This window comes from Daktulosphaira vitifoliae, unplaced genomic scaffold (assembly GCF_025091365.1).
Source record: "Daktulosphaira vitifoliae isolate Bord-2020 unplaced genomic scaffold, ASM2509136v1 Scaffold_1, whole genome shotgun sequence".
NCBI lineage: Eukaryota > Metazoa > Arthropoda > Insecta > Hemiptera > Phylloxeridae > Daktulosphaira > Daktulosphaira vitifoliae.
In genome coordinates this window covers 81,104,826-81,132,283 of record NW_026099572.1, presented here as the reverse complement: position 1 = coordinate 81,132,283, position 27,458 = coordinate 81,104,826, and the positions used below count along the sequence as shown (strand labels likewise).

Here is a 27,458-nt window from a genome sequence, read left to right as displayed (position 1 = left end):
AATGAGGATGCAATGATAGGTGAAAATATGAATGAACATGTAGGTAATGAGAGGAGAGAATATGAAAGAGTACATGAAGGGTAAGGTTTTAGTGGGAATGAGGCTGGAAAAAGAATCCTGGATTTCGTAATATCGTATGATCTAGCTGTGGTTGATACTTATTTTAGAAAGAGGGAAGAACATTATATATCTTATAAGAGTGGGAGGAATAAATCATAGATCGATTATTTTATATGGAAAGGAGAGAGCGTAAAGTGAGTAAAAGATTGTTAAGTTATACCAGGCGAGAGTGTAACTACACAACATAGACTAATGGTAATGGAGTTGAGGTGTACCGGAAAGAGAATATACAAAAATTAAAGGAACACAGGGGAAAAATCGAAAATCCGGTGGTGGAAATTGAAAGGGGAAAAAGAGTTTGTAAAGATGGTAAAAGAGAAGACGGTGTGGAATGTTGAGGAAGACATAAATGACGTGTGGAATAGATTAATTAGTTGTGTAAAAAATACTACAAAGGAGATTGTTGGCGATAGTAGGAGTATAATGACAGGAAAAAAGGAAACCTGGTGATGGAATGAGGACGTTCAAAAAATCATAGAAAGTAAGAAAAAGCAATTTAAAGTATGGCAAAAGAGCAAAAGGAGAGCAGAGTGGATGGTGTATAAACGCTTGTGCAAAGAAGCCAAATGTGCAGTAAGTAAGGCGAAGTTTAAGAGGTGTAGATGAAGTATGAGAGAAAAGGTCTAAAGATTATCATTATATAAGATATATAAAAAGTGATGATGTGAATGTAAGATATGTATGATGGCACTTATACCAGGGTAAATAGCATACGAATTTGACAAAGGAGAACATGAGGTAAGAGAGGTGGAAAGTTTTAAGTATTTAACGTCAATTATGCAAAAGAGCGGTGGTATTTACAAGGATGTAAGACACAGTATTAAGTGCATGTGGTTGAAGTGAAGAAAAGCGTCTGGCGTCTTATGTGATAAAAGAATTTCAATGAGGCTGAAAGGTAAATTATACAAGACAAGAGCTATGATATATGGTTCAGAGTGTAGGGCGGTTGATAAGAAAGTAAAGCAGAGAATAAGTGAAGCAGAGATGAGAATGCTTAGATGGATGATTGGAGTGACTAGAGAAGATAGAATAAAGAACGAGCATATAAGAGGGAGTATAGGTGTAGTGTCCATCGTGAATAAGACGAGAGAAAATAGACTTAAATGGTGTGGTCATGTTATGAGGAAAAAAAATCGGAAGCTGTAAGAACAGTTATAGAAATGTTGAAGGTATAAGAGGTAGAGGAAGACCAAAAAAGATGGAGGGATGCTATTGAATACGATATGAGGGCAGCTGATGTAAGCGTAGAAGATGTGGGACATTATGTCAAGTGGAAGTTTAGGATAAGGGTGGCCGACCCCAAGTAGTTGTGATTAAGGCGAGAAAGAAGAAGAAGAAGCTATAATTTGCTCATTAATCAAATTTCATGACTCCAATTAGCAATGGAATTTTTATTTTGTTGCCTAAGATGCTAAATACTTAGGTTTAAGATATATTGATAATTTAGTTGTGTTACTTTAACACATTCTGGGCTTCGTGAGGGTGTACAAATTATAAATAAATTGCGATTAATAATAACTATAAACTAAATAACAATCGTCAGTGAAACTGATATGAGAATGCTAAAGTAAAGCATAATAGGTCAATTTTCCATTGACTCAATATATCTTCTGGAATACATTTTCTACATAACAAAAGATGCCTTAAGATATTCAACAACAACTACAATTTTAATAAAAGCCTATGAATAATACTTAATGTGCATTTCCATATAAGTTGCACAAGAACGGAGTACTAATATTTTCTTCTAACAATTGATTGTTGATAAGTATGTATCAAAGGTACGTTCCTTTTAATTCACTTCTGCAGATTATACTTCTACAACTATTTAATGAGATAGTCAATTTTACATATGGAATAAATATTAAAGTTAGAGAATTAAAATACAGATGATAATAACATGTGTCAAGCAATAGAATAATGTTTAATATATTTATGAGTTTCTTGTTAACATATTATAAAATACAGGGTTAATAATGCTCTCATTAATTATTAATATAAAGTAATTCGAAGCTGAACCATCGTACAAATTTCTTTAAATTTAATACTAAAATGTTTTTAGGATTGCATAATATAAAAGTGAAACACTTTAAAACATGTATAAACACATTAAGTTTTAAGCACATTAAAATTGCAATTTATTTAATGAGGCTGATCTTACTAAGCAATTATAATGTAATAACTAAAGAATGCAAAAATTATATCCTCGTATAAGTAATATTTATAAAAACTTTTAAGAGGACTGAGATATTAAGTTAAAATAACAGTGTTTCATTTGAATAAAACTTTTTATGCTGAACTGTTTGTATAAAATTCAGTGCAGATTCAGATGTTTTTAATTGTATGGAATGAAATATTTTAAGGATGAGTACTGTATTAATTATAAACAATAAGAAGTAAATTTTTCTTTACCCCAACTACTTTCGGTCGGCCACCCTTATTCCACACATCTTCTTGACACGATCTTCCACATCATCGGCGTAAATCAGTCGTTCTCATATCGCATTTAAAAACATCTTTTCATCTCTTTTTCAGTCTTCTTCTACCTCTTTTTCCTTCAACAATAATATCCACAACTGTTTGTATAGCTTCCAGTTCCTCTCTCCTCATAACATGACCAAACTATCTAAGTCTATTTTCTCTCATCTTATTCAAGATAAACACTACACCTATACTCCCTCTTATATTTTTAATATTGCATTTACAATATTATCTTACATTTAATAAATACAACAAATATTACAGCGAGTAAATTTTAAATAATATTATTAATTTGTTGAATATGTTTAAAATTTTAAGTAGGTATTTAATAGAAATATATTAACTTACCTCAAAAGGTATGGCAAACAGTGCTAGGATAATATCAGCAATCGCTAGGTTAGCCAAATAATAGTTAGTGACTGATCTCATTCGTCTACTTGTAGTAATAGCCCAAATTACCAGTCCATTTCCAGCTATGGCTACCACCGATATTGATCCGTATAGTATGATCAGTAAAATTATCAGTAAGGGTGGCACCTGATAAAGGTCATCATTCAATTCATTGTAAGTGCCATTTTCGGTGAGATTAACAGTAAAGTTAGAGGTCATTACGGTGGTTGTTGTAGGCGGTGGTGGCTGCGGTGTTTACAAAAGATGCACGACACCATTAGCCTATGAAAACCAACTTTTGGCCACTGTGACCTTTGTTCCATAGTTTTTTTATCGGCATGGCTAGTTTCGCACACTTAGCGATGATTTTCGTACATTTTAAAAAAACCTTTTTCACTATTTAAACTAAGGCCGTAACAATAACTCCAACAGGTATGATTCAATAGCAATACTGAATTACTTTGGTATTTTAAAAAGCGGTAATATGCATTATCAATTGAACTCTTCGATTAGATATTGATGAGCACTTGAATATTATTAAACCTTCTTACTAGTTTGTAACATTTAGTACTACACGGTGACAATAAACATAATTTATCATATTCGAAGACCATTAGATAACGACTTTATAACAGCAAAAACTAAACAAAAATAATTAATCTATTAATTTATCTATTAATTTACCTGTTATATTTTATAATTTATAAACAATGTATTTATGTATAATATTTCCAAAGTCTATTGTTATTTGTCCATTCATTTATGTCTCAGTAGTACCTTACTAAAATTGATTAGGTTTGATGTAATAAGTAATAATTATGGAGATATATAATTGTATTTCACTATTAAAAAATACATAGTAAGTTACAGAAAAATATTTAACACAAGAGAACAAAAAATCTTTATTGAATGGAAAAGTTTAAGAAATTGAACAATAGAATTTAATTTTTGTCTAATAAAATGCGTTACAAAAATGTACTTTTTATTTTCCAAAAAACTCTCAGGAAAAGTAATTTTTTTTTTTTTAAGATTTGAATTCTCTTTGGTATACGCCAATTATAACAATTATTAAAAGTTAATCGCCTTTTCTGCTTACACGTTAATAACTAAATAATGAACTGAATTTTTATACTACACTTTAACGAAAGTCTGTTATTTCTCCATATTCAAAATTTTAATTATGTTTCCAATGATCAATGTCTTACGATTTGAAGTTAATTTATGCTGTAGTTCAATTTATTCTATATTGGCGCTTTAAAATTTTGAATTATATTCATGTGTTTTATCATTTCAATATTATACTCTCAAAGATAGAATATAATATATCTACAATAAACCTACTCTAGGGTATAGCACTTGGCGTGTGCCGTCAGTTATAACTACATTAGGATATTATTAAAACATGTTTATTATATTATTAAAAGTACCTGAAAGTTAAATGTTTATCATTTAAAATATGCATATAAATTACTTCAGGCAAGCCCAATAAATATAGAAGTATTAAATGTTTTATTACTATTTAATTAAACATAGATTAATTTATAAATTGTCTGAAAACAATAAACAAACTCAAACAACAATTATAATGTTTCATTACTCACAAAAGTATTTACTGTGACCCACTTTCTATATTTTGGATGGGTTTAATTTCAACACATCAAGTAATAATAAAATTAAGTTATGATTACACAACACCATATTTTGCTACCCTTAAACTTTCAGATGAAAATTTGAATCAATGGATATTACTTTGCATTAAATAATTGATAGTTTTGTAAATAATAAAATATTTCACTTATTACAAAACTATCAATTACATAATTTTAACGTATGTTGGTTAAATACATTTATTTAATTGTTGTAAAATATTTTCCAATTATTACCCATCTAGATTTTATAAGACTATATTTAGACAAAATTATATGACACTAGGATTTTAATTACATCCACAGTGTTCTATCACTTACTGGATAATTAAAAACGGAAAATTACAGCACAATTTCTGCCATTGAAAAAAATATGTTTGATGCACTATGTTTTCAGATTTAATTATTGGTAAAAAATGCGAAATATTCAGGCAAAGTATTTTAACTTTATATACAGACTAAACCAACCGTTTTAACTAAAAATGTGATCAACATTTATAGGTATAATTATTAAATTATATTTTTTAATGTAATTTAAAATAATAACATAGTTATGATTTACTGTTTTATTATTTTTTAATTTACAAAATACAGTGTCCATAAATTAACATGATAGAAATTTATATAATATTCATTATAGTGTTTAAACTATAATTTTTTTGTTATAAAAAAATATTTATTTTATTAATATATATTAAATCAGTAATGTCATAATTAACTGAATAGAAGATGTTTTCAATAGCTTATACTGTATTTTTAAGTAATAATATTTTTTCATTCAACAAATTATTATATTCTACAAAAAAGTACATTGTATGTAACAGCTATTAAACAAAAAGACACGTATTGAATTCTGAAAATAAATAATGTCCATCAAGTGACACTGTCAATAATTCTAATAAGACAATAAATATATAAAAAAAATAAACCTTAACAAGAAATAAAAATTGAAATATTTCCTACGCGGTAACATTTTGGAGGTACCTAACAGTAAAAGTATAAAAATTAGGATTGGTTAAAAACCCTTTTTTGTTGTTAAAAAAATCTGATTAAAACATAAGTAAACAGTTTAAAATGTTTAAAACGTTCCATGAGACCAATGTATGTTTTGAAACTTGTAGTGCTTTAAATATGTAACAACTCTGTTAAAAATAGGAAAAAACATACAATCTAACGAATAAGTTAGATAAATATTTAGTAAAAAATACTTGCATTTTCTTTATGTCTCTAACCATAAAAAAATTGATAAAATAGTGTTTTTGCCACAAACAATCAAATTTCAATAATATCAATAGTTTCTAAACAATAAAACAATTCAAGATTGATGTTGTTAAGTTTAGAGAAAAAAAAATACAGTTTTTAAGATGTCAACATTTTGAATCGTAAAAATATTTATTTTTAATATTTTGACATCATGTCATTATAAAAATGGTGTAAGATAAAATTTCTTTTCATACTTTATTTGATGTTCAACAATAATAATTTTTGATACTTATTCAAATGTTAATAGTATTATTTGATTTTTTCTGAAAACATGCATTATTAATTTAATATACAAATAACGTAATTTATATGTTTTGCTAGTTTATTTTTAGTACAACATAATGTTTGAAAAATGATGAAGAAGTATTTCGCTTTGTGTTATAAGAAGATGAAACAATTTATAATGTTTAAAAACTCATTCCTAACTATTAAAGATACAAAACAACTTTGATAAAACTGTATTACTTCAAAAGATAATTATTATGATTTGCTATTACAAACAACTAAGTGTGCAAAAGAAGTCACAATTATTAACGTAAAATAATTAGCATAGCAGTTCCAAATAAATTTAGTTAAGAAAATATTTTCCCTTAAAGATTAAGTAACAAACTATAGTAAGTTATAATCCATAATTTAAGTAGATATTTAGTTTTGCTACCAATAGTTCAAGATTATTCTATAAAATAAAATATTACGCTCTTTTAGTTTATCGAGTGTTATAGTATTTTTAAATAAATATTTATCAATTTCTTATTGGTATTTTAATTTTAAAAATAAACTATAGTTAAGTATTTTTATTTATTTTTGCCAATTTTAGATTCATGTGCTATATAAAATATAAGTTCATTTCGATGTAAGTTCTTTTAGGCAATATTGCCATAATTTTTGAAATTCACAAAGATATTTACAGTCGTATGCTAGTCATAGTTTTAATAATATTGAATAACATAAGGTAAACTAGGGCAAATAGATAAAAAATACACAAAACATGCAATATTATGCGTTACTAATCGTTAAGATAATATAATAATTTTTTATGTGCCTGTACTTGACTACAACACATGTTGCTAAACGATATTTAATTACTTAATTATCCAAATCTATGTTGTTATTTTATTCATTGTTTACATTGGAAATTAGATCCTTTATTATACTAGTATCATTATTAATTAATTAGTAATGATATGTTGGTTACAATATTCTAGCAAATATAATATATTAGAACATTATTATATGATCTATTTATTATTCATACATTGTGATTTTTTTTAAGCCGTTATTTAAATTTTTATTTATAAAAATTAACATTTTGGATATATTATTTTACAATATTTTCACCTTCTTCACAAGAATTAAAATATCAAGTTTTATGTTTAATACTTTTTATAATTTGCCAATGAATTTTTTTATTATTATTCTTTTTAATTGATCTTTATTTTAATAATGTAATACTGAAACACAACGAATAAAAAATCAGATGACTTGGTTGTAAAATAAACAGCTTCGTCGTATACTTACATGAACACTAATTAAAGCAATTAATAATATTCGATGATTATTGTAATTCATTTTTATACACTAATCAATTATTTTGAGTATTTCCCCTGACTAATTCAACCGTTACAAAAACAACTGTTAAACTACTACGTAACCGAACGAAATTTTCACTCGAAGGGATTGCCGCACGCTTTTTCGGGTACACTGAATGCGCGCAAATGTCATACAGTAACGCTTAACGCTAGTCAGGAAGCGATTGCGCCAGACTTGCCACGGGAGCGATAAAATATACCGTATATCCCTTTGAACGGATCTAGATATTTTTTATTTGTTTAATTTCCTCCCCTAATAGTTTGTGCTAGGAATGATTTTTTAAAAATCAGAAAAACATTGGCTATAGTGTGTCTAGTCCGTTTCGGTATTTCCTGGAGAGTTGCTGGTATCGGAAATAAAAGGTTTTGCATAAACTCAATCTGGGCAGTCACGATTTGCTCAGTCAAGGTCCGGGGTCTTTTTTTGTTTAAACGAGACACTTATTTAACAATTGAACATTATATCCTATGACGTCCTCTAAAAATAAACCATCCAAGCAATCTGAAAAACCCCAAAGACTTATGACAATAAAGTACACGTCTATGTTAAATGAAGACTACACTATGAGATTGACGTTTGCACGACCCGATTGATGTACAAGGCCAGTTTTTAAGAAAACTTACAGTCTAATCTCCTAATACAAGAATATAAATACCCTCGTGATCATTTATTTTTTGTATTAGTGCAAATTTAGCTGGTTTAAGTACACTAGACTTATCTCTACGTGAAGTTTTCCAGGAAATTACTAATTATGATTGCCATATCAAGTGCTTCAGTAAGTTACCATAAATTTTCAGTCTAAATAATTATTTTTTACTGCAACAAAATTTAAATGAAATTACAGTAATATTAGATAAAATAGTTTATGAATTGTATTTATTCACTAAATATCTCCCAAAATAATAATTATTTATTTAATAACTATGTTTATTTTTCGATTTAACTTGTATGAAGTATTTTTTAGGTCCATATCTTATCCCTTACACGGGTATTAACTTTATTTTATTAAATGCCATTAAACATATTTTACAAGTTTAAATTTTAGAAAATGACTGGTCGATAACAAATTTTAAACCAATATTTCGGAAATTATTAACGTTTTAAAATATTAAGTGCAAGTGATATGCGGGTTATGTTTTTTTATCAATACGCATCACTATAACGCAATCTCCAAAATAGGTATAGAAATATCCATTGATATTCTTAGTTGAATCATTTTCTAACATTTTAGCAAATAAAATATTAATGTTTCCATTAAAAAACAAAATTGGTACCCTTATAAGGGATAACCTAAGTATATTTAACTTTAATATATTTATTTTAACACTTACAAATCTAAAAAAATACTACTAAACTAGCAAAAAAACAAAATTATTATTATTCTAGAGGAAACTTTGTGGTTAACGATAAATCAATCACTGTATGTTTATGCAATTTGAACACGAATCTAATGGAATATATATATTTTTTAAATAACTTATCATAATGACTCTCTTTTTAACTATTAATTATTAACAAATAAACAAATATCATAAAAATATTTAACATGCTATTCAATTTATGTTTTTACTTGATGTTTTATTGAAGCATAGCCAAATAAATTGTTAAATTTACGTATTTATTAGTTTGTCTGTAGAATAAATATTTAATTATAACACTTAAACAACTAATTTTTAATAGTTATTCAACCTATAAAATGATACTTGTTGAAAGGAAGAAGTTAAAAATAATATTTAACTACTGTTTAAACAAAAGCATTATAAAAATGTAATTCGGTAAAAGTAAAATTGAAAACTAACATAAAATAAGACGGTAATTACGATGTAACGCCAAAGTCAATGCAAATGACCGTCGCGCGAGAGTAAAAAAAAAAAAATCGCATAGCAGCCTATTATTTGTAAAACTACACAAACATAAAGTATAAATATTTTGCTTAACAGTTAAATGAATGATTACACTAATTTCAGCAGTACATAAAATTATAAGTCCTTTTTTATTATGTAAGAATCAAAGTCACATGTACATAACTCGTAATACAATTCAGTTATTCTTATAGGTATTTTGTTTATTGGTTTCCCATGTCTTAACTTTTCCTAGTCCTGGCGGACAAGGCCAATGGCCAAATCCTCAAATGGGAATGATGGGAAATGGTCAAAACCAAAGATTTGGTAATCAGGACTTTAGTACTAGTCAAATGCAAAGGGGTCAACGAGGATTTGATAATTATGGTGGCGGTAATAACTTTGGACAAAATGGTTTCCCACAAAATCGAGGTGGACAATGGCAAGGACAAGGAGCTGAGGCCTATAAGGTTAATGTCTACAATGAACCCGATCGATATGGGTATGATTACACTATTCCTGGAGCCAACGTACATTTTATGATGCATAAAAAACGTAAGTCACTTATATTAATTATAAAAGCTTATTTAAAATGATAAAAACAGTTGTATTTTGAATTACATGAATTACCATTAGCCAAATAAATATATAAAGAATGTTAAGAAAATTATCAAAAACTTAAGCAAACAGTAATTCAAGTAAATATTTGGACGTGTCTAAAAAAAATAATTTGCCTCTAAACATCGTCATATATATACCTTTAACTATGGTCAACATCATTACAAAATATTAGTGATTATACCACACTTAAAGGCTTATATAACGATGGCAAATAATATTCTCTAGATGACGTTCGAATATTTACTTGACTCACTGTAGATTCATATCCAATATGTTTTTAGTTACTTTATCTGAATAAAACAGTATAAAATATGTCTCATGGCACCATTTGAAAAACTAAACTCAAGTAAATGGGAAATTTATAAGAAATTCTCATTTTAAAAATGTTTTAATAAATGATGCTATTAATAGTCACTAAAAAACCTAGAGTGCAATGACGTAACATTTACAATTTGAAATTTGCTTACTTATCCCAACGAACAACGATAATAAATAAAGTTTTTGACACATTCTTTCGCTTATATGAAACTAAAAGTGACATGCCTTCGCGTGTAAGTTTGAAAGAATTTACAATTTCCAGGATAATGGTTTTTATCAAATCATCGATTATTTTTTAATACAACAGTCATTTTTTTTAAATCCATTGTATCACAACATTTACTTATATTATTGTTTTGTAATTCCACTTGAATCTTTTTACTACGTTTTGTACGATATTATCTAAATCATAGAAAATGGTTCTTGACACATTTATTTTATAATATCTACCTATAAAAATATTAAATAGTGTATCAAATAAAATGTTCTAAAAATATGTTTAACGAATAAATATATATTTTTGTCGTAACTCAAAAAAAAAAATGGTATACATAAATAATATTACTAATACTAAAACAGGGGTCAGAATGATTATTATTGTTGGTGCAAAAAAATGTGTAAGTGAGAGTTACTTTTGATTCGGGGTGTAATTCGAGGGTCATAAAATAACGATGTAAAAAATCTTACCTGGTAAATTCTCTGGTTTTTATAATTATCCTTAGTGATGATATCGGTGAGAATAATAAATAAAGTACACAAGTTCAGATTTTCAGTTCACAAATTAACATATAAAATTTCGACAATGACGATCACGACGTTCGCACAACTTAATACGGACCACTAAAAGAATAGCCCAATACGGAGCATGAAATGAACAGCCCGGAGCAAGGGTTTGCTCTGGCTTTTTATAATATTTTTTTACCCCCAAAAATCGTCACTGTCGAATTTTTAGTATGATTGTTTATTGATAAGTAAGCATGAAAAACACAGAGATCAATACAGATGAAATAGAACATAAATTAGTTTGACATTTACATATATAACATTAACATGTTTTTTTACAAGCGAGACGAAAATTGATACAATGCATTTAACTATTTATAGTAGAATAACAAAGATGACAAAAATAATATATAGATTTTATTTTGGTGAGGAAGAATTTTTAAAGTAATTATTAATTGATTTATGATCGAACCGCATACACTACAATGTAGTTAAACAGTGTGAGTCTTTTGACTATTTCTCTTAAATGTCTATCTAAGTTTTTGTTCGAAAAGGATCATGTCCTTGTAAGAATATAATGTATAATAAAACAAGTTAAAATGTACCACTTCTATCCATAGAAGTGGTGACTATTTGAAATGAAAAAATATATACTAATAAAAACTAAAAAAGATAACATTGTTAAGTACATGAACAGGGTATTTTTAGTGTTGTCTCGTATAAATAATAATGACGATTATATTACGACATTTTTCTGGCCAAACTGGTTGGGTAAGTTAGGAAGAAATTTCGAATTTAACCAGTTCAATATTACCTATCTAGATCTAAGGCTTTAATAATTACAGAGTTTTTTTAACGTTGTTTCAAATATTTATAGTACAAAAATAAACTTAATTACAACAAATTATTCGATCATAAAAAAATTAATTATTATACAATGAAATTTCCTATTATACCAAAACTTACTTACTCTTGAAATAACTGATTTGGTTTTAATTGATAGTTAAATTGTATTTGTATTGAAAAACAAATTAACAAATGATATCAATGTTAATTAATACTAATTTATTTATTATAGAAGGAAACCGAGGATCCGGGAACTATGGTGGAAATCAAGGTAGAATGTATTAAAAATATTAAATTTTCATAAAATAAAACATATTAATACAAATAAGTTTACCACGAATCAAATATTAATATTTAATACGAATTTCATTTTTATTACATTTATCACAGTTTTTATAATATTATTAATCTTTATACCTTTGTATTTTTTCTAATCAAATATCATATTGAAATGTATAAAGAAGTAAAATAAATACATGTAATTGTTTTGAATTATTTTTATGAATCTAAAATAAGTGTACTAACATTTTACAATACAGTTATTATTAAAAATTTTTTAGTAAATAATGTTCTTAGAAAACAATATATCCTTATATGACCTCCCAAACTTTTATTTCAAATGGTATGATTTTTTTTTTAAGGATATTCAACCTTCAACAATATAATATTTTATAATAATTTCTCTGTATGTTAATAAAAATTTATAATATCTTTTAATAATTATTTGTATTATTTATGAAAACGTCATTATCACTTGTTTATCATAAAACAAATTATGTTTAATCTATAAAAATATTATATAAAATTGCTTCAAAATTGATTTTTGTTACAATAATTAATTCTTAGAAACAATTAAAAAATATTTATTAGACTAGTTAAATTAAAAAACAGCAGTCATAAAAGTGAATAGTTTATTTATCCTTGATGATCAATAGTTAAAAACAATGATTTTTTGCAAGATTCATTCAAGTGAAAAACAAATACTTCCGTTTATTAAATAAAAACAAGTAATTAATTGTTACAGAGTCTATTCAATTTATAAATACACCCACCCTAATGTTGAGGTAGATGTATAAAATGATTTTAATAAAACATATTGGGTAGAACAATTTATTATAATTATTTATTTTAAATAAATAAAAGGTTAAATGGTGTTATAAGTTTAATTATTATATTATAATATGAATGGTTTCAATATTATACAATAAAACTTAATTTTTTACAAACATTTTTAATTCTTTACGAAACTTAAAATTAACTTTTTTACTAATTGAATTTTTCAAAGAAACTAGGGTTATTTTTTCTCATGAATTTACTAAAGACTTTATCTGAAACAATAATCATATAAATAATTAGAAGTTTACAGTATTTTTTTTCGTTGCTCGTGTAATATCTCTTATCGCGATTTAATTTACTATTTAGTCAAACTAATAAAAAGATAATAAAAATTACAAAAAATACATTGAACAAAAACACTTTATCTTTTATAAAAACCTAAAGATCCAATATTAGATGATCCTAAATTTCTGTATCCGTACCTTCCTCCATAGTTTAAAATATGTCCATCTAAATTTCTGTAAAGCCTAGAATGTCCATATTTTGGTATTCTGTATAGATGTCCATATTTTCCAACGTATCCAAGACCGTATTCAATTCCAGGAAAATCTAAGTCCAAATCCAAATCTAAATCTGTGTCTATATAGAAATCCAAATCAGTGTCTAAATCATGATCCAGCTCAATATCTAACAGTACATCAGGAATGAAGAGAGGACTACTATACGAATGAAAATGAGGAGCATATTCTGAAAAGTACAATGGTGATCCATGGTCCGTACCATAGCTATAGCTGTAACTATAACCAGGACCATGTGATGTTTTTTTGCTATAACTGTATGATCGGCCACCTTCGTCTAAAAAAATAAAAATTATTTTATTGCCATGTAATTTTAATGTCCACGTTGTGCAAGTTATGTCAACTATAATAAGGATTTAACTTTCGCTACTCTAAATATTTGTAGCTACCTGATTTTAGACATTACATTTGTACAAAATAATTCAACGAATAATTAAAATTATTATAATTCAGTATGTAATGCGTACAATGAACCCACAGGTCTGAATTTTTGGGCAGCTATTGTCCAACTATTTAATAACTAAAATCACATTCCTATAGCTACAAACGCTTTCTATGAAAATAATTAATATAATTTTAAAAAAGACAAATTTATTTTGTTTTAATTTACTGTGAATATTGTTTCTTTACATAACAATAAAATTTGTTAACTTTATCGAAAAATCGTAAAAATAGTTTAATATTTTATAATCGTCGAATTAGAAATTGAAAATAAAAATCTACTCACGTGAAGACGTTTTACTATAACCCGATACTGAATTATGACTTGACTCGTGGCTTGTAGAATGTTCAAAAGCAAATAAGCCGCTGAAACTCAAAAGGATTACAACTGTGACTTGTCGTAACATCTTGCCGTTGAATCACTCAGTAAATCTCAGGTAAATGGTATTTATTTAAAGTAATAACAGGAAGAGCCTAGGATTTAAGGTCGATGAAAACAACCCCAAGGACCATGTACTATTTGCAATTCCAATGTCATTTAAAACGGTTGATTGGTCAATCGATTGACCATCTGTGTCTATCCAAGTGCAAATGTCAAAACAAAAACAATTTAATTTTCTAGGGAATATTCTATTAAATATAATGGTCTTTAAAATTTTGCTTACAACTTCAATTTTAAAATGTAAATGTATGTTATCATAATTCTTTCAATACTCTAGATAGTACAATTTAAATACGCTCATGAATTAGATGTGTGCGAATATATCTAATGTGTTTATAATATTCATTAAATTCAAAAGGATCAAGGAATATATTCCACTAAAACATCAAAAGTTTAAATAAAATTTGATTTAAGGCACTTAAAATAATGTAAATTACATACATTTTATTGTTACACATAAAAAGTAAAATCCAGAAGTAAATAAGAGTAAACTTCATTCAAAGCTTTTCTGTATTGTGATTTATAAAACTAAAATTTAATATTTCTACTATAAAAAGTTATAATATTAGATTTATACATAAATATCAAGTGAGATTTTAATATGTAGTAATTAAATTACTTAATTATTAATAACTTAAACGTAAACTTTAAAATCACTTAAATAGTATTTAGTCATTTAGATGAAGTATTTAAAAAAAATAATATCTTCTTTAGTAAAATAACGATAAAATGTGGAAGTCATCCAAAAAGTGAAAAAAAAAATTATTTAATTTCAGTATGATTAAAAAATAAAAATAAAATGTTCCTATTTAATTTCTGGGTATTAAATTAAGTGTAAATCCGAGATTAAAAATAAAACTAAAAGGCGTTATTTTATTAGTATAATTATTTGAATGATATATTAATATATATTTTTAAGAAAACTTTTTGTAAAATCCTTTATATATGTGTTACTGTTTATTTATTCAAGTGTCGAATGAAAGTATTTTGATTAATTTGACTAATTATATGTAATTTGTTTACAAATAAAATTATTAGTAAAGAAATATTATTGGTAGGCATTCATTTGATTAATTTGTAACTTCTATTATAAAATGAGCAAATCGCACATATAATAGACTAATTTTTTTTTACTGTTAGATTGTCTAACCACATAAACTTTTTTTAAGTACAACCAAATTATACCACAAAATATCTTAATGAGGTTGAGGTCATTAACATGGTAAACCATACATTACTTTTATTATGTTCAAAAATGGAGTATCTATTACAAAACTCAATTGTAATATACAATAAAATGTATAGTAATAACACATCATTTCATGTTGTCTAACTTTATGTTTTAAATAACAGCAAAACTAAACAAAAAAATTCACTATATAATACAAATAAGTAGGTATCTTTACATAATATTGATTTTATTGTATAAATGAATGAATACACCTTTTTTTAACAAAACTAATCGATTCGGTCCAACTAACACGAGTGAATAGTAAAAAATACGTCTAGACAATATAATATAATAAGAAAATAATAGAAAATATAATATATTATGCATTAAATAAATGTTAAAAAATAATTAAAATTTTTACGTAAAAACCTTTGTAAGTAATACACTTCAAATAAGAATTGCACTTAAATGTATATTCAACAAGCAATATAAGAAATGATCTTATTAGAAAAATATATTTTAGAATTTCATCAAATATAAGATGTTATTAAAAATATTCTATGTTAAAAAAATATAAGTCTTTGGACACATTTGTATTGTACTTTATTAGTTATTGAGAGATTTACAAAACATTTAATTTTATTTGTTTGATCATTCAACTTTAAACAAGATGTACCTGGTGAAAATTGAAACAACATAATTTATTGTTTTATTGTAAACGTTCATTCTAACTTAACAATATTTAAGTTTAAGCAGTAAAATATCTACTATTCTGTAATATTACTCTATTTGAAACGTTAAGATCAAAGTTAAATTTTAAACTCTGAATTACATGCTTTTAAACGTTGAATTATTTCCATTGATACCTCCTACTTATCTGTTTTCCATTAGAGATTGTCACTTTTGCAGGTAATCCGCTGTGGTTCTTTCGTTAATATCCATCATTGACCATGACCCTAAATTATTTGTGCTATACTTACATAGTTGTTGACTTAGGCTCGGCCATTTTCACATCCATTAAATGAGTTTTAAACTTCCTTAAGTAGATTACTATTTCGTTCCGATTACTAAAAAGTTACATAAGTTAATGTTGATTTTTTTTTTTTTTTTGATTTGTAGTCTTCACGAAAAAAAAACATGTCATAATAGTGAACGATAAATGTGACATAATATTGAGAAATTCGCGTGTCAGTACAAACCAAAACTTTACACAGCTAGTAAGATACGCTCCATTTCATTTATTGGTAGGGAATTTGTGTTTAATGTATCATGTAAATTGGATTTTCTATCAATTTACAGTTTATCAACAAGACTTATATTAATAACATCATGTTTGTTAGAATTGTAGTCAATTGGACGTCATGAATCACTTTATTAGCGATGGATACTATAGAATTAGTGAGTTAATATTATGATATGTATTTATATAAATATCTATAATTAAAAAGAAATAATTTAATGTATGATAATAAATATAAATTAAACTAAATAGTTTTTATGCGTACATTTTAAAATAGTATTTAATTTAAGTTGAGTTTTCATTTAATTATACAATTAATGTTATAACAAATATATGTTTGTATGTACTACACCATTTATTCAATTGCCATGAAACTTTGACAAGTTGTTGATTACACATCAGTGAAGGTTCCTGATATAGTACATTAATTCTACGATAGGTGACAGATAGTAATAAAGCGCAACGGGTGACACTAATAAAATAAATAATAATAAAATTAAAATTTACTCATTACTAATCGTTAGCGTTAGTTATTATTAATTTATTTATAAAATAAATCTATTCTTATACGCTGATGTCGAAAATTAAATTTATTTTGATTCGTATAAATGTAATAGATGAATAATAATATTGCTTTAGATTAAAATAAATAAGTTCATTATTTATAAGTTTTTTTGCAATTGAAATTTAAAAGTCAGAATTATTCTTACTATCTCTCTTTATTTTCTATTGTATTTTTTATAACATAAGAACTTTTTTTTTACAGTTGATTCTACTTTGGTTAGTGATTTTAACTCACTGTCGGACCATTTCTACTAATCAACCAAATTTTAAAGACTATTCGCCAAATGAACTTTCTTTAACGCCAGTAAACAAAGGTGATATTCTTTCACGAAGTTACGGGTTCAGTGACAACTCTAATATTGCAGTTGATTACCAAACTCAGATTTCTCAGACACATATGCCAATTACTTCAACAAATTTAGCACCACAACAATTTGGTGATTCAGAACACAACGAAAATAGATATGATTTGGAATCCATAGATGGCTATGAAAATTCACACAAGCCTGAAGTATCTGAAAAACCCAAAAAAGATTATGAAAAAATCAAAAAAATCAAGGAAGTATCAATACAGACAGATATTTCATTGGTCCCAAAAGAAAATAACCAAAACATAAATCCTTTATTTCAGCAACAAGGTCAATATCCTATATTTATGAGGCCTATGAGAGATGTGAGTATATTAGTGAGGAATCCAAATCGACCAATAATTATTGCACGCCAAATTCCAGTTCAATGGATACCACATAACCGCTTTTACCCAAGAAAACTGCCACCAATGTTGCCAAAGCATAAACCATGTAAGCCATGTGAACCTAAAGTCCATAAAAAACATCATCATACACCAAAAAAACCTAAAAAAAAGTCAAAAGGACATTGTCATCATCATAAACCGAAAAAGCCACATCACAAAAAGCTTATTTACTATTCCCCGATGCAGCAAGGAGCAAGAGATTTTAGAGAAAGAAGCCCTAGTAGAATAATTGTACCTAACACTTACGACGTAGAAGAAAATATTGAAAATGATGAGAACATCGATGATGATAAACCATTTAAAGAAGAAATAGAAGATGATATAGATCATAGATTAGATGAAATAGGAGAGCCTTATGACGAAGAAGAAACTTCCGAAAGTAAAAAAAAACATTTAAGACATTACAAAACTAAAACATAATTCGAATTAAATTAATTTAGTTTAAATATATAGACAAATTATAAGATATTTTTTTTTCAAAATTAGTACCTTAGTTAGATAAGCATTAAGGTTTAGACATATTTTAGTAAAATTTAATCTCGTGTAATGTTCAACTTTATATAATTTGTACAAAAAGTATAGAATTTACTATAGCATACAAAATTTCGTGTTCAATATTTTAGAATAATTAGTAATAAAAAAATTTTAATTTAAAAAAAAACAAAAATTATTTTTGAAAGATTGTTTTTTTCACTGCAATTAATTAATCTAAAACTTGTTTAAAAAAAATGTATAACACATATTAATCAAACCTATCATTAAACAACGAATTAGCATATTTTGCTAGAGAAACTCTGAAGAGATTTTTGAGCAATTCTATGCAACTATGATAAAAATAAGTTGAATTTAAATTAAGTTAAACTCATTAGTTTGGCAAAGAAATTTAATTTTTCTTTTGTTCATTTAATGACAAATAAACATATATATTTTTCGTTATTTACCTCTTTTTTAATAAAAATATAAATACAATTTTTTTTTTAATTATTATCATAATTGAATTTACAAATCTTAATTTTTCGAAATTATTCAAAAGAAAGAAAAGAATACACTGTTCTTGTTATAACTAATAATATAAATGGATGTTTAAGACTACATCAACTCAAGAAATAATGAAGATAATTTATTCTGAAAATTCTTATAATTGTAAATAAGTATTTCTGAAAAACTTGTTTTTTAAACTAAGTTACAACATCAATATTTTTTTATTATAAATGACAGTTTAAGTCAAGATAAATAAGTTAAATTATCACCACGATAAATTATAGAATGATATTATATTATTAATAAATTACAAACATTGCAAAAGCTAATTTCCTGAAAATAATTTATTTATTTTTAGTTTATGATAAAAGTATATGAATGGGATAAGGGTAGTAGTCCATTTCTGTAAAATTTTTAGAAGAGCAAAAATGAAGTTATTAATTTCTCTCCTTTTAGTGATAAACAAAAATAGACATTTAAATATCAGAAATATAAAAATATTTTTCGTCGAATAAATTCCATTACTTGATAATATAGCTAATGGACTGTTAAATCAAACTATAATATCAAAATCCAAAAATGTACTCCTACCGTTTTTCCCTGTACCATTTATATGAAAAAAACGTTTTTCCAAAAAAAGTGCAAATTAATATTTTTATTCAGACTACTTGAACAGAAAAGACACTATTACTCATTATTTTTTCAAATTTAATTCTAAGATGTAAAAACCATAATTTCGGATGTATAAAAAAAACTTTTATGTGTTTAGCACATTTTCTCAACTACATAAATATTCTTGAGTTTATTATGTAAAATGTATGTTTTATATTTTATTAATAATACATAAAGTTTACTTTTTGTAAACATGATATTGAGTAGAAAACGTTTGTATAATATATAGGTAGCAATATTATTCAAACGCTATACTTTTATACAATAGTATAAAATGCGCACTTTTACATACATATATTAATATTTTGATATATATTTTTTAATTAGTACTTATACTTATATTTATAAAGTTTAGTAAGGTATAAAGTTCGTTGCCAATGTTAAAAAATTGTATCACTGGTAACATTTTAGTTATCCAACTTGAAGGACTTCCTCGACCAACAATAATAACTATTACTATAATATAATAAATATTTTACAATAAATAAAATTTGTAATAAACTTTAAACTAAATATAATTAATAGTTATTAATAGAAATTTGAAATATTTTCCCATCGTTTTAATCATTCATATGCAATGGAAGTTTGATATAGCGATATGAACTGATTACAGTGCGTTGTTTAAAATTAATTTAGGAAGGCAATTAGGCTCGGTAGTGGTTTGAGGGTACATAGAGCCATGGTAAAATGGAATCGGTGGTGGTGGACGAATCGGTCTAGTACCTGGACTTGATATAACTTGCTGCGATTTTTGTTCTTGTTGGTTATAGTATGGGTCATAAAAACTCTGAAGGGATTGTGGGTCATTCAAATTTGGTAAATAATATTGATCAAAAGAATAATCGATATTTCCGATTGGTACTTGCTGGTAATTTGAAGGATACATAACTGTATTTTCTTGATTCTGTTGATAATACGGAGTGTTAAATAAGTGGTATGCATGTTTATTTACATTTTGATAATTATCATTGTTGTATCCATAGTATTTAATACCTGTAAATAAAACCGAAGTATGTTAGAACAATAATTAGAGAATAAAATCATTTTTAAAAAAATAAACAGAATTAACTTTTTTATCAAAAATTACATTATAATAGCATGATTAATACATTTAAACAATTATTAAATGAATAAATGTGTACTCATAATTATTAAAAAATATTAAATTGAAGAAGTATATAACTCTTTATAGTTTTTATATGACATATTGTCAAAAAGAATGAAAACATTGAAAAAAAAAATGTAAAAGTAATGTAAAATAAAATAATTTTTTTATACTATTTAGTGGTAAATTACTTTTTCGTCAGAGTTTTATTTCGAAATTAATATACATACATTAAAAAAAAATTACTGACTAAAATTTTAACATTTCATTCACAGTAGTATCACAGAATTTAACATAAGCAATTTAAAAAAAGAAAACTTTTTTTGTGTTATTTATTATTGCCGATATTTTTAAGCAAATAAAATGTGTTGATTAAATAGACTTTATCACAAACCCAACAAAATATAATAAGTTACATAAAATTCTATGACGTCCTAATAACCAAGTAAAATCTTGATTTAAAGGTACTATTTGGTATATAACATATTATAATATATTAATTCGGTCTACTTTATTTTAAGTAACTTAAGTACTATATTTCATTTAGAAAAAATAGTTTTAATTCGCATGGTAGACGAAACATTTTACGAGTTAATCTTATTTAGAAAAATTATACTTAACAAACCATTAGTTATGAAGATATAATTACTTTCTATGTAATGCCAAATGCGATATTACCTGACGACTTCTTTAACGTACCATAATTTAGCCTAATCTAATTAATATATTTAATGACTTTTTTATTTGCCGAGGCTATTGAATAAATTATGAAATAGCTTATATTAAATAAATATAATTTTCGTTTTAATTATTCATAAATATAAAGATTAATCAATAAATTCTTACTTGGCTCTAAGTGTGTGTCTAAACTAGGCGAGTTTTCTTTTTTATTGATAATTTCATCGTCACCATTAGCCACTGCTGACAAAATTAATAAAACAACCTATAACAGCAAAATAAATAAAATTTGTTTCATACGCCGATATAAATTTTAGCTATCTTACATAAGCTGCGATGTTCATATTAAATTAGTATTTGTCAGTGTACTTTAGAACAAATCAAAATGTTATAATCCAAAGTTATTCCTTAATTCCTTTTTATACTCTGTAGAGACCACAGTAGGGAACCTAGCCAACGCGTAAATTTTAATTAAAAAATAATAACATTAAATTAGTTTTTATTTGCATGGTACATTTCCTATGATTACGGCCATCATTTTCAAGGCTCTGAAGATCTTCAGGTTTGCCCACTAGACAGCAGGGCGCTTTTATCCGACTCTCAAATACTACTATACATTAGTAGTGTTTAAGCTTATATAATGTGACACAAATATATTATGAAAAAAAAAATACTAATAAATTCCACCTAAAATATAAATAATAATATAATAGGGAGTTGACTGATTTTTTCATAGGAACATGTCTTATTAAATTGTTCTTAACTTTATTAATAAGTTTACCTTCTGTAGTTCTACACGCTTTTGTAATATTACATATGGGAATTTTTATTTATGCATACTCTGATAACAGTATACACCATAATTTTTTTAACATCAGCCATTCAATTTCTCTTGAAATAATAATTTCATTGTGATTGTTTTTGGATTGTGTTAGTTACATGTGTATATCCATTTATCTGTTAAAAAATATTTTTTTATGTTCATCCCTTTTTCCTTTTAGAATGTCAACTTAATTTTTTTAAATAGCATTAATAACAATAGTTATTTTCTTGATTACATTATTTTTTATTTTATGAGCTACTTTAATATATGTAACTATTTGAAAAATAAAGTTAACGCTCCTATAAGACATAAAGAATGAACATAAAAATATTTTATAACTGATAAATGAAGATAAATATGTAACTAACAAAAGTCAAAAAAATAAATTCACAATAAAATCATTATATTAAGAGAAATTAAATTGGTAGCGTTACAAAAATCATTCTATATGTATTATATTTTTATCCGAAGTATATTTTTCTCTCATATTAAATTAGGGTAATTTTGGAAAAAATAATTTTTATCTGGTTAATATGTACAGTATTTATCTTTTATTAAAATATAAAACTATAATATTAGGTTTATTTAATTTTTTTTTTTTTAATTGTACTAAAACAGTATCATTCATTACGATCGCACAAATTTCTTTTCAAGCCAAATTAAATTACAAATTATCATAATAAAGATACTCATATTATTGCGGTTTTATTTTCCGTCCGATTTTTTTATAACTTGATTGTATTAGTGTACCGATGTCATTGTGAACTCAAATTTTGTTTTCAAATAGATTTTTCGAACTTCCTAATGTGCTTTTATTCAGAAAATAATTACCTTTTTAGGACGAATGCTCTTTTATTATGAATGGTCCAAGATATAAAATTAATATTATTTTTATATTAATGAACGTCACACATGTGGTTTTATTCACATAGAGAATAGCACAAAAGAATTGAAAAATGTTCCATCAAATTATTAAATCATTAGATGATCAAAATAATAATATAACGATTATATAATAACGAGAAATATTTTTATTTATATAGAAATATTAAATCATTAATAAGTTATTATTTGTTCACAAACATATTTTTTATTTGAGGTATAATTTTAAAGTATAAATTTTGTTTATTACAATACAATTTTAAAAACGTCATCGGCCAATCAGCTTTGTAATCAAATAAAATTGAATACTTAATAAAAAAAAAATTGTTTAGTGATTCTATAATTTAATCATAATCGCTTAAAAAATATATTGAAGAAAAAATTTTTCTTTTTTCACGTATACTGCTTGGAAATTACAAAACGTAAGAAAATTTTATTTTATAATTGCACTTAATGTAATTAAGTTTGAAGATGAATAAATTTATTTATGCCTACATCGTCAGTTTATTTTATTTTTTTTTTGTTCAACGTTTACTTAACGAGTATATTATAACGTTAATTAAGTTTAACGTTGTTCAATCGGTTTCGTTAATCGTTTTAACGTGACTATATATTTACGTTAAACATTAAAGGGGTTTAAAACATAATTCATTGCTACAATTACTTTAAAAAGGCTACTTTTTTCCCATACGAAATTTTTTTTGAGATACTATATATGAAAAGAATTTATATTTGTTTTAACAAGGATTGTTTTACGCCATAACTAGTAATTTATATTTTACTTCTATTGATATCACGTATTTAAGATTTATTGTTTTACATTTTTTTCAATTAAATTTTGACAAAAATTTTCGTTTTAATCGTTATTATTACAACGTTTTCCAACCTATATTTTATGCATAATAATATAATATTATATACATAAATTTATTGTGTATTGGATAATCCTTTGTTGAACATATGCAAAATTATATATGGCCACAGTCAAGTATAAAAAAATAGTTTAATTTACATATTTTTATTTATTAAGTAATAAAATTAATCATTGAAAATTACGTTAATCACATACAACACTTTAGAAAAATGTTAACTAAAAGTAAAAATTAGATTATAGTTTATTTTGTTAGTGAAACAAAATTACAAAAGTATTCAGTAAAAAATTGGATAGTAGGTTGTGAAACACAAATATCTTATATATAATTAAAACAGTTTATTTTATTTTTAAAACTACTCTTATTTGTCTACAAAAACGGCGCTGTTAGATTTTTCGTTAACTCACCAAAATTATTGACAAAAAGTAGAATTTAGTAAATATCAACCACGCAAGTCAATAGTCGAGTGATGTTTAATATGAATTCCCACGCTATTATGTAACCTATTAGTTCTCATTTTACTGGCCGCTAAACTATTGCCGAATAATATTTGATTTCGTTTCACCTACATGTGTTATTTGTTTGGATACCGTAGCCTTTTTGAGTAGTTTCTGTAATAAAAGCTCCCAATTAACTACCGCATGATTATTTAGGTTTGCGCCGTCACGCACGGGGAGATTTCAATTAATCACACATATTCTACTCCCATAGATGTATAGCGATAGTAAATTACATTGTATACATGAAGATGAAATATTTCAAGATACACTTTTGACGAAAATAAATTTGCATAATTGATATAATTTCCTTTCGAAGTTTCATATATATTCAGGAGTGACAATAATTATCATCAACCTAAACCATGCGATTTTCTACGTGTAACATTACTATAATAGATTTAATTGTTCGTTGAGGAGATGACAGTTATCAGCGACGCAGAAACAAAGTCATTTCGGGCGTTAATCATGCAACACAATTCACATGTACAATATTACATGGTGAATTTTATATGCTACTATTTTACAGTTGTTGTTTCTCAAAACTATCACGCACATATAACTTATAATAATTTAACTTTATGTTTTAACTATTGTTCAATAAAATGACAACCTATATGTGATCAAATGAATCCGGAGTATTACATGGTTTTAGATTTCGATAATGCATGATAAAAGACACCGTCAGGCTTTTAACTAAGTTTGCTAAGAGCATAATAAATATTGTATAAATTACGTATGTGCGAAACATAACAATGTGTCAATTCAATTAAACAATTATGTATTGGTTCGTCATTTATTCGTTGATGTATTAATTATTTATGCGACGACATTCAGCCGCCTCCTTAGCGCTGATATTAAATTGTGCTGATTGCTGTTACTAGTCACCGATTGCTTTATTGTCAATTACTGGTTTCCTCAACCTAATGAGGTTGTGTCAGGTCGACAGCTGTTGTATAAATTCTGTTAAATCATTGAAAGGTAGAGCCAACCCCAAATAGTTGGGATAGAGGCTAAGGAGATGATGATGATATATTATTATCTACTTTAGTATCATTTATTTAACTTAAAATGTTTGAATTGAACGAATTTTTAAAAGCTTTATAATGGAAGTTATATACTATACAACCTTAAAATTCTATGCATTACATCATATAAGAATTATTTTTAAATTGTCGATGTTATGTCTTTTATATTTCCTTGCTTGATAAATTAAATAGCCTAATATTGTGTCCCATTTTATAGTCATCTGTATTTTAATCAAATGTTTTATTCTAAAAATACTTCAATATAGAAAAAACATTTTACTCGTCTTGTAATATACATTTTCATAATATTGGTAATTAATGATTAAAGTCAATCGTTTTCTTAGATAAATTATTATACTTAATATTTTCCCGTTTAAAATGCAGTATTTTTAAACAAAAAAATCAATAGTTTTTTATATAAGTTATTTTGTAGATACACTTGGTAACTATGAAAAAAACTCTGATAAATAAAAGTATTTAGGTGCAATGCACATTTTTGATACTACCTTATACTGAACCGCCTTGTGCATATACTAAAAATTTAAAGTTTGCTCTTTTGTTAACTATGCTTCTTAAAGTTGTATATCAATGGAATTTATAATCCAAATCTCAATATTGAATTTGCATCTATTGCAAATCTCATACTGTAAAATAAAAATTGTATCGTTTAAAAATTGCATTTTTCATTATTTTATTGAATTTAAAATCTAATATTATCATATAAAATTAACTTTTTAAAACCCGTCACAATTTTTTTTAAATTAAAAAAATCTCTTAACAATAAATATATTCAATATTGCTTTACGTTAAATTTGAAATTTAATCGGCTTACATATTCAAATCACTACTACTGGTATAACTTATTTTAGCAAATCTATAATACGTAACTTGAAAATGCGTATGACTTATGCTCCTTTCCAACACATGTAATACTATTGCTAGATCTAAACCTCACAAAAATATATTTTTAAGTCACGTACACCTTGTACACTATGTTATGTGGTTATCTTGCGTGACATTTTCGCGGTTCATTTCTCAACCGATCTCTGTTATGAAATTATAATATAAAATTTAACGGTTCAAAATGACTATATAGTTAAAATAACATCAGTATAATATATCATAGGATTATTCCTTCTAAGTATTTTGTTTTATTTAAATTTTTATTATTATAAATATTTTTGTTATTTAAAAACATTGTTAAATTAATTAATCATTTTTATTCATATAAAATTTAAATAACTAACCATCAAACTATGATTTGATTTATAATTGGAAAAACTAGTATATTAAATAGATATAATTGAAAGTATAATTTTAAGATATTGTATATAGAACTGAACATTTCAGGTTTAAGTTTTTTATTTCTCAGCTAATAGATAGTTTGTTGCCTTTGAATAAAAAAGTTCTAACACAACTTTTTGACACTTTTCCGATTAGCTATTTTTTTTTTTAATCTCTCATTAGATAACTTTGATATTTTCACTGTATATACAAAATGCTGTACTTAACGTAATGAAACTTGATTATCAATTAACCTTTAGTTATAAGCTGAGTAAATGATAAATTACTGGATTATGACGTCAAGAATAAAAAGTTCTGTGTAGAGAACCTTATATATACACAATTTACAAAATTATCAATATTAATAGATATATTTAGATATAATATTACTATGAATATTAAATATAAATTCGAAAAATAGTTACAAAATTAATAATAATTAGTAAAGTAATTATACCAATTTTTACCAGAGAATGATATAATTTAGTCGTATGGCTTTTTTATCCCTACGAAATGAAATATTGGTTACATAGAACATTTTGATTTTTATA

General features: G+C 25.4%; 5 protein-coding genes across 6 annotated transcripts in view; 2 read left to right on the top strand and 3 right to left on the bottom strand.

The window, feature by feature from the left end:
- The window catches only part of LOC126900915 (tachykinin-like peptides receptor 99D), a 28,473-nt gene extending 20,845 nt beyond the window's left edge, over window positions 1-7,628 (bottom strand). The window contains exons 1-2 of the mRNA XM_050676953.1: window positions 7,419-7,628; window positions 2,950-3,632 (exon numbers count right to left, since the gene is read on the bottom strand). Of these exons, the coding sequence (XP_050532910.1) occupies window positions 2,950-3,210 (261 nt within the window). The 5' untranslated portion in view covers window positions 3,211-3,632; window positions 7,419-7,628. The remainder of the gene's footprint in view (window positions 1-2,949; window positions 3,633-7,418) is intronic.
- A 498-nt stretch (window positions 7,629-8,126) lies between these two features.
- On the top strand, window positions 8,127-12,314 carry LOC126900961 (uncharacterized). The gene is made up of 3 exons (XM_050677004.1): window positions 8,127-8,265; window positions 9,547-9,886; window positions 12,072-12,314. The coding sequence occupies exons 1-3, from the start codon at window positions 8,242-8,244 to the stop codon at window positions 12,122-12,124; spliced, it is 417 nt and encodes a 138-aa protein (XP_050532961.1). The 5' UTR covers window positions 8,127-8,241; the 3' UTR covers window positions 12,125-12,314.
- Window positions 12,315-12,868: 554 nt separating this feature from the next.
- Window positions 12,869-14,547, bottom strand: LOC126900936 (uncharacterized). 2 transcript variants are annotated; one of them, XM_050676983.1, is made up of 3 exons: window positions 14,201-14,547; window positions 13,378-13,750; window positions 12,869-13,167 (listed from the first exon to the last, which is right to left on the bottom strand). In XM_050676983.1, the coding sequence occupies exons 1-3, from the start codon at window positions 14,319-14,321 to the stop codon at window positions 13,164-13,166; spliced, it is 498 nt and encodes a 165-aa protein (XP_050532940.1). In that variant the 5' UTR covers window positions 14,322-14,547; the 3' UTR covers window positions 12,869-13,163. The 2 variants fall into 2 exon arrangements, with proteins under 2 accessions (XP_050532940.1, XP_050532933.1); XM_050676976.1 differs by lacking the exon at window positions 12,869-13,167 and having other exon boundaries at window positions 13,188-13,750.
- LOC126900925 (uncharacterized) lies at window positions 14,246-19,026 on the top strand. The gene is made up of 4 exons (XM_050676965.1): window positions 14,246-14,351; window positions 16,647-16,744; window positions 16,827-16,925; window positions 17,534-19,026. Exons 3-4 carry the CDS (start codon window positions 16,908-16,910, stop codon window positions 18,503-18,505), a joined length of 990 nt encoding a protein of 329 aa, XP_050532922.1. The 5' UTR covers window positions 14,246-14,351; window positions 16,647-16,744; window positions 16,827-16,907; the 3' UTR covers window positions 18,506-19,026.
- Window positions 19,027-19,405: 379 nt separating this feature from the next.
- On the bottom strand, window positions 19,406-21,979 carry LOC126900951 (uncharacterized). The gene is made up of 3 exons (XM_050676993.1): window positions 21,848-21,979; window positions 21,690-21,786; window positions 19,406-20,731 (listed from the first exon to the last, which is right to left on the bottom strand). The coding sequence occupies exons 1-3, from the start codon at window positions 21,863-21,865 to the stop codon at window positions 20,346-20,348; spliced, it is 501 nt and encodes a 166-aa protein (XP_050532950.1). The 5' UTR covers window positions 21,866-21,979; the 3' UTR covers window positions 19,406-20,345.
- Between the last annotated feature and the right edge of the window lie 5,479 nt (window positions 21,980-27,458).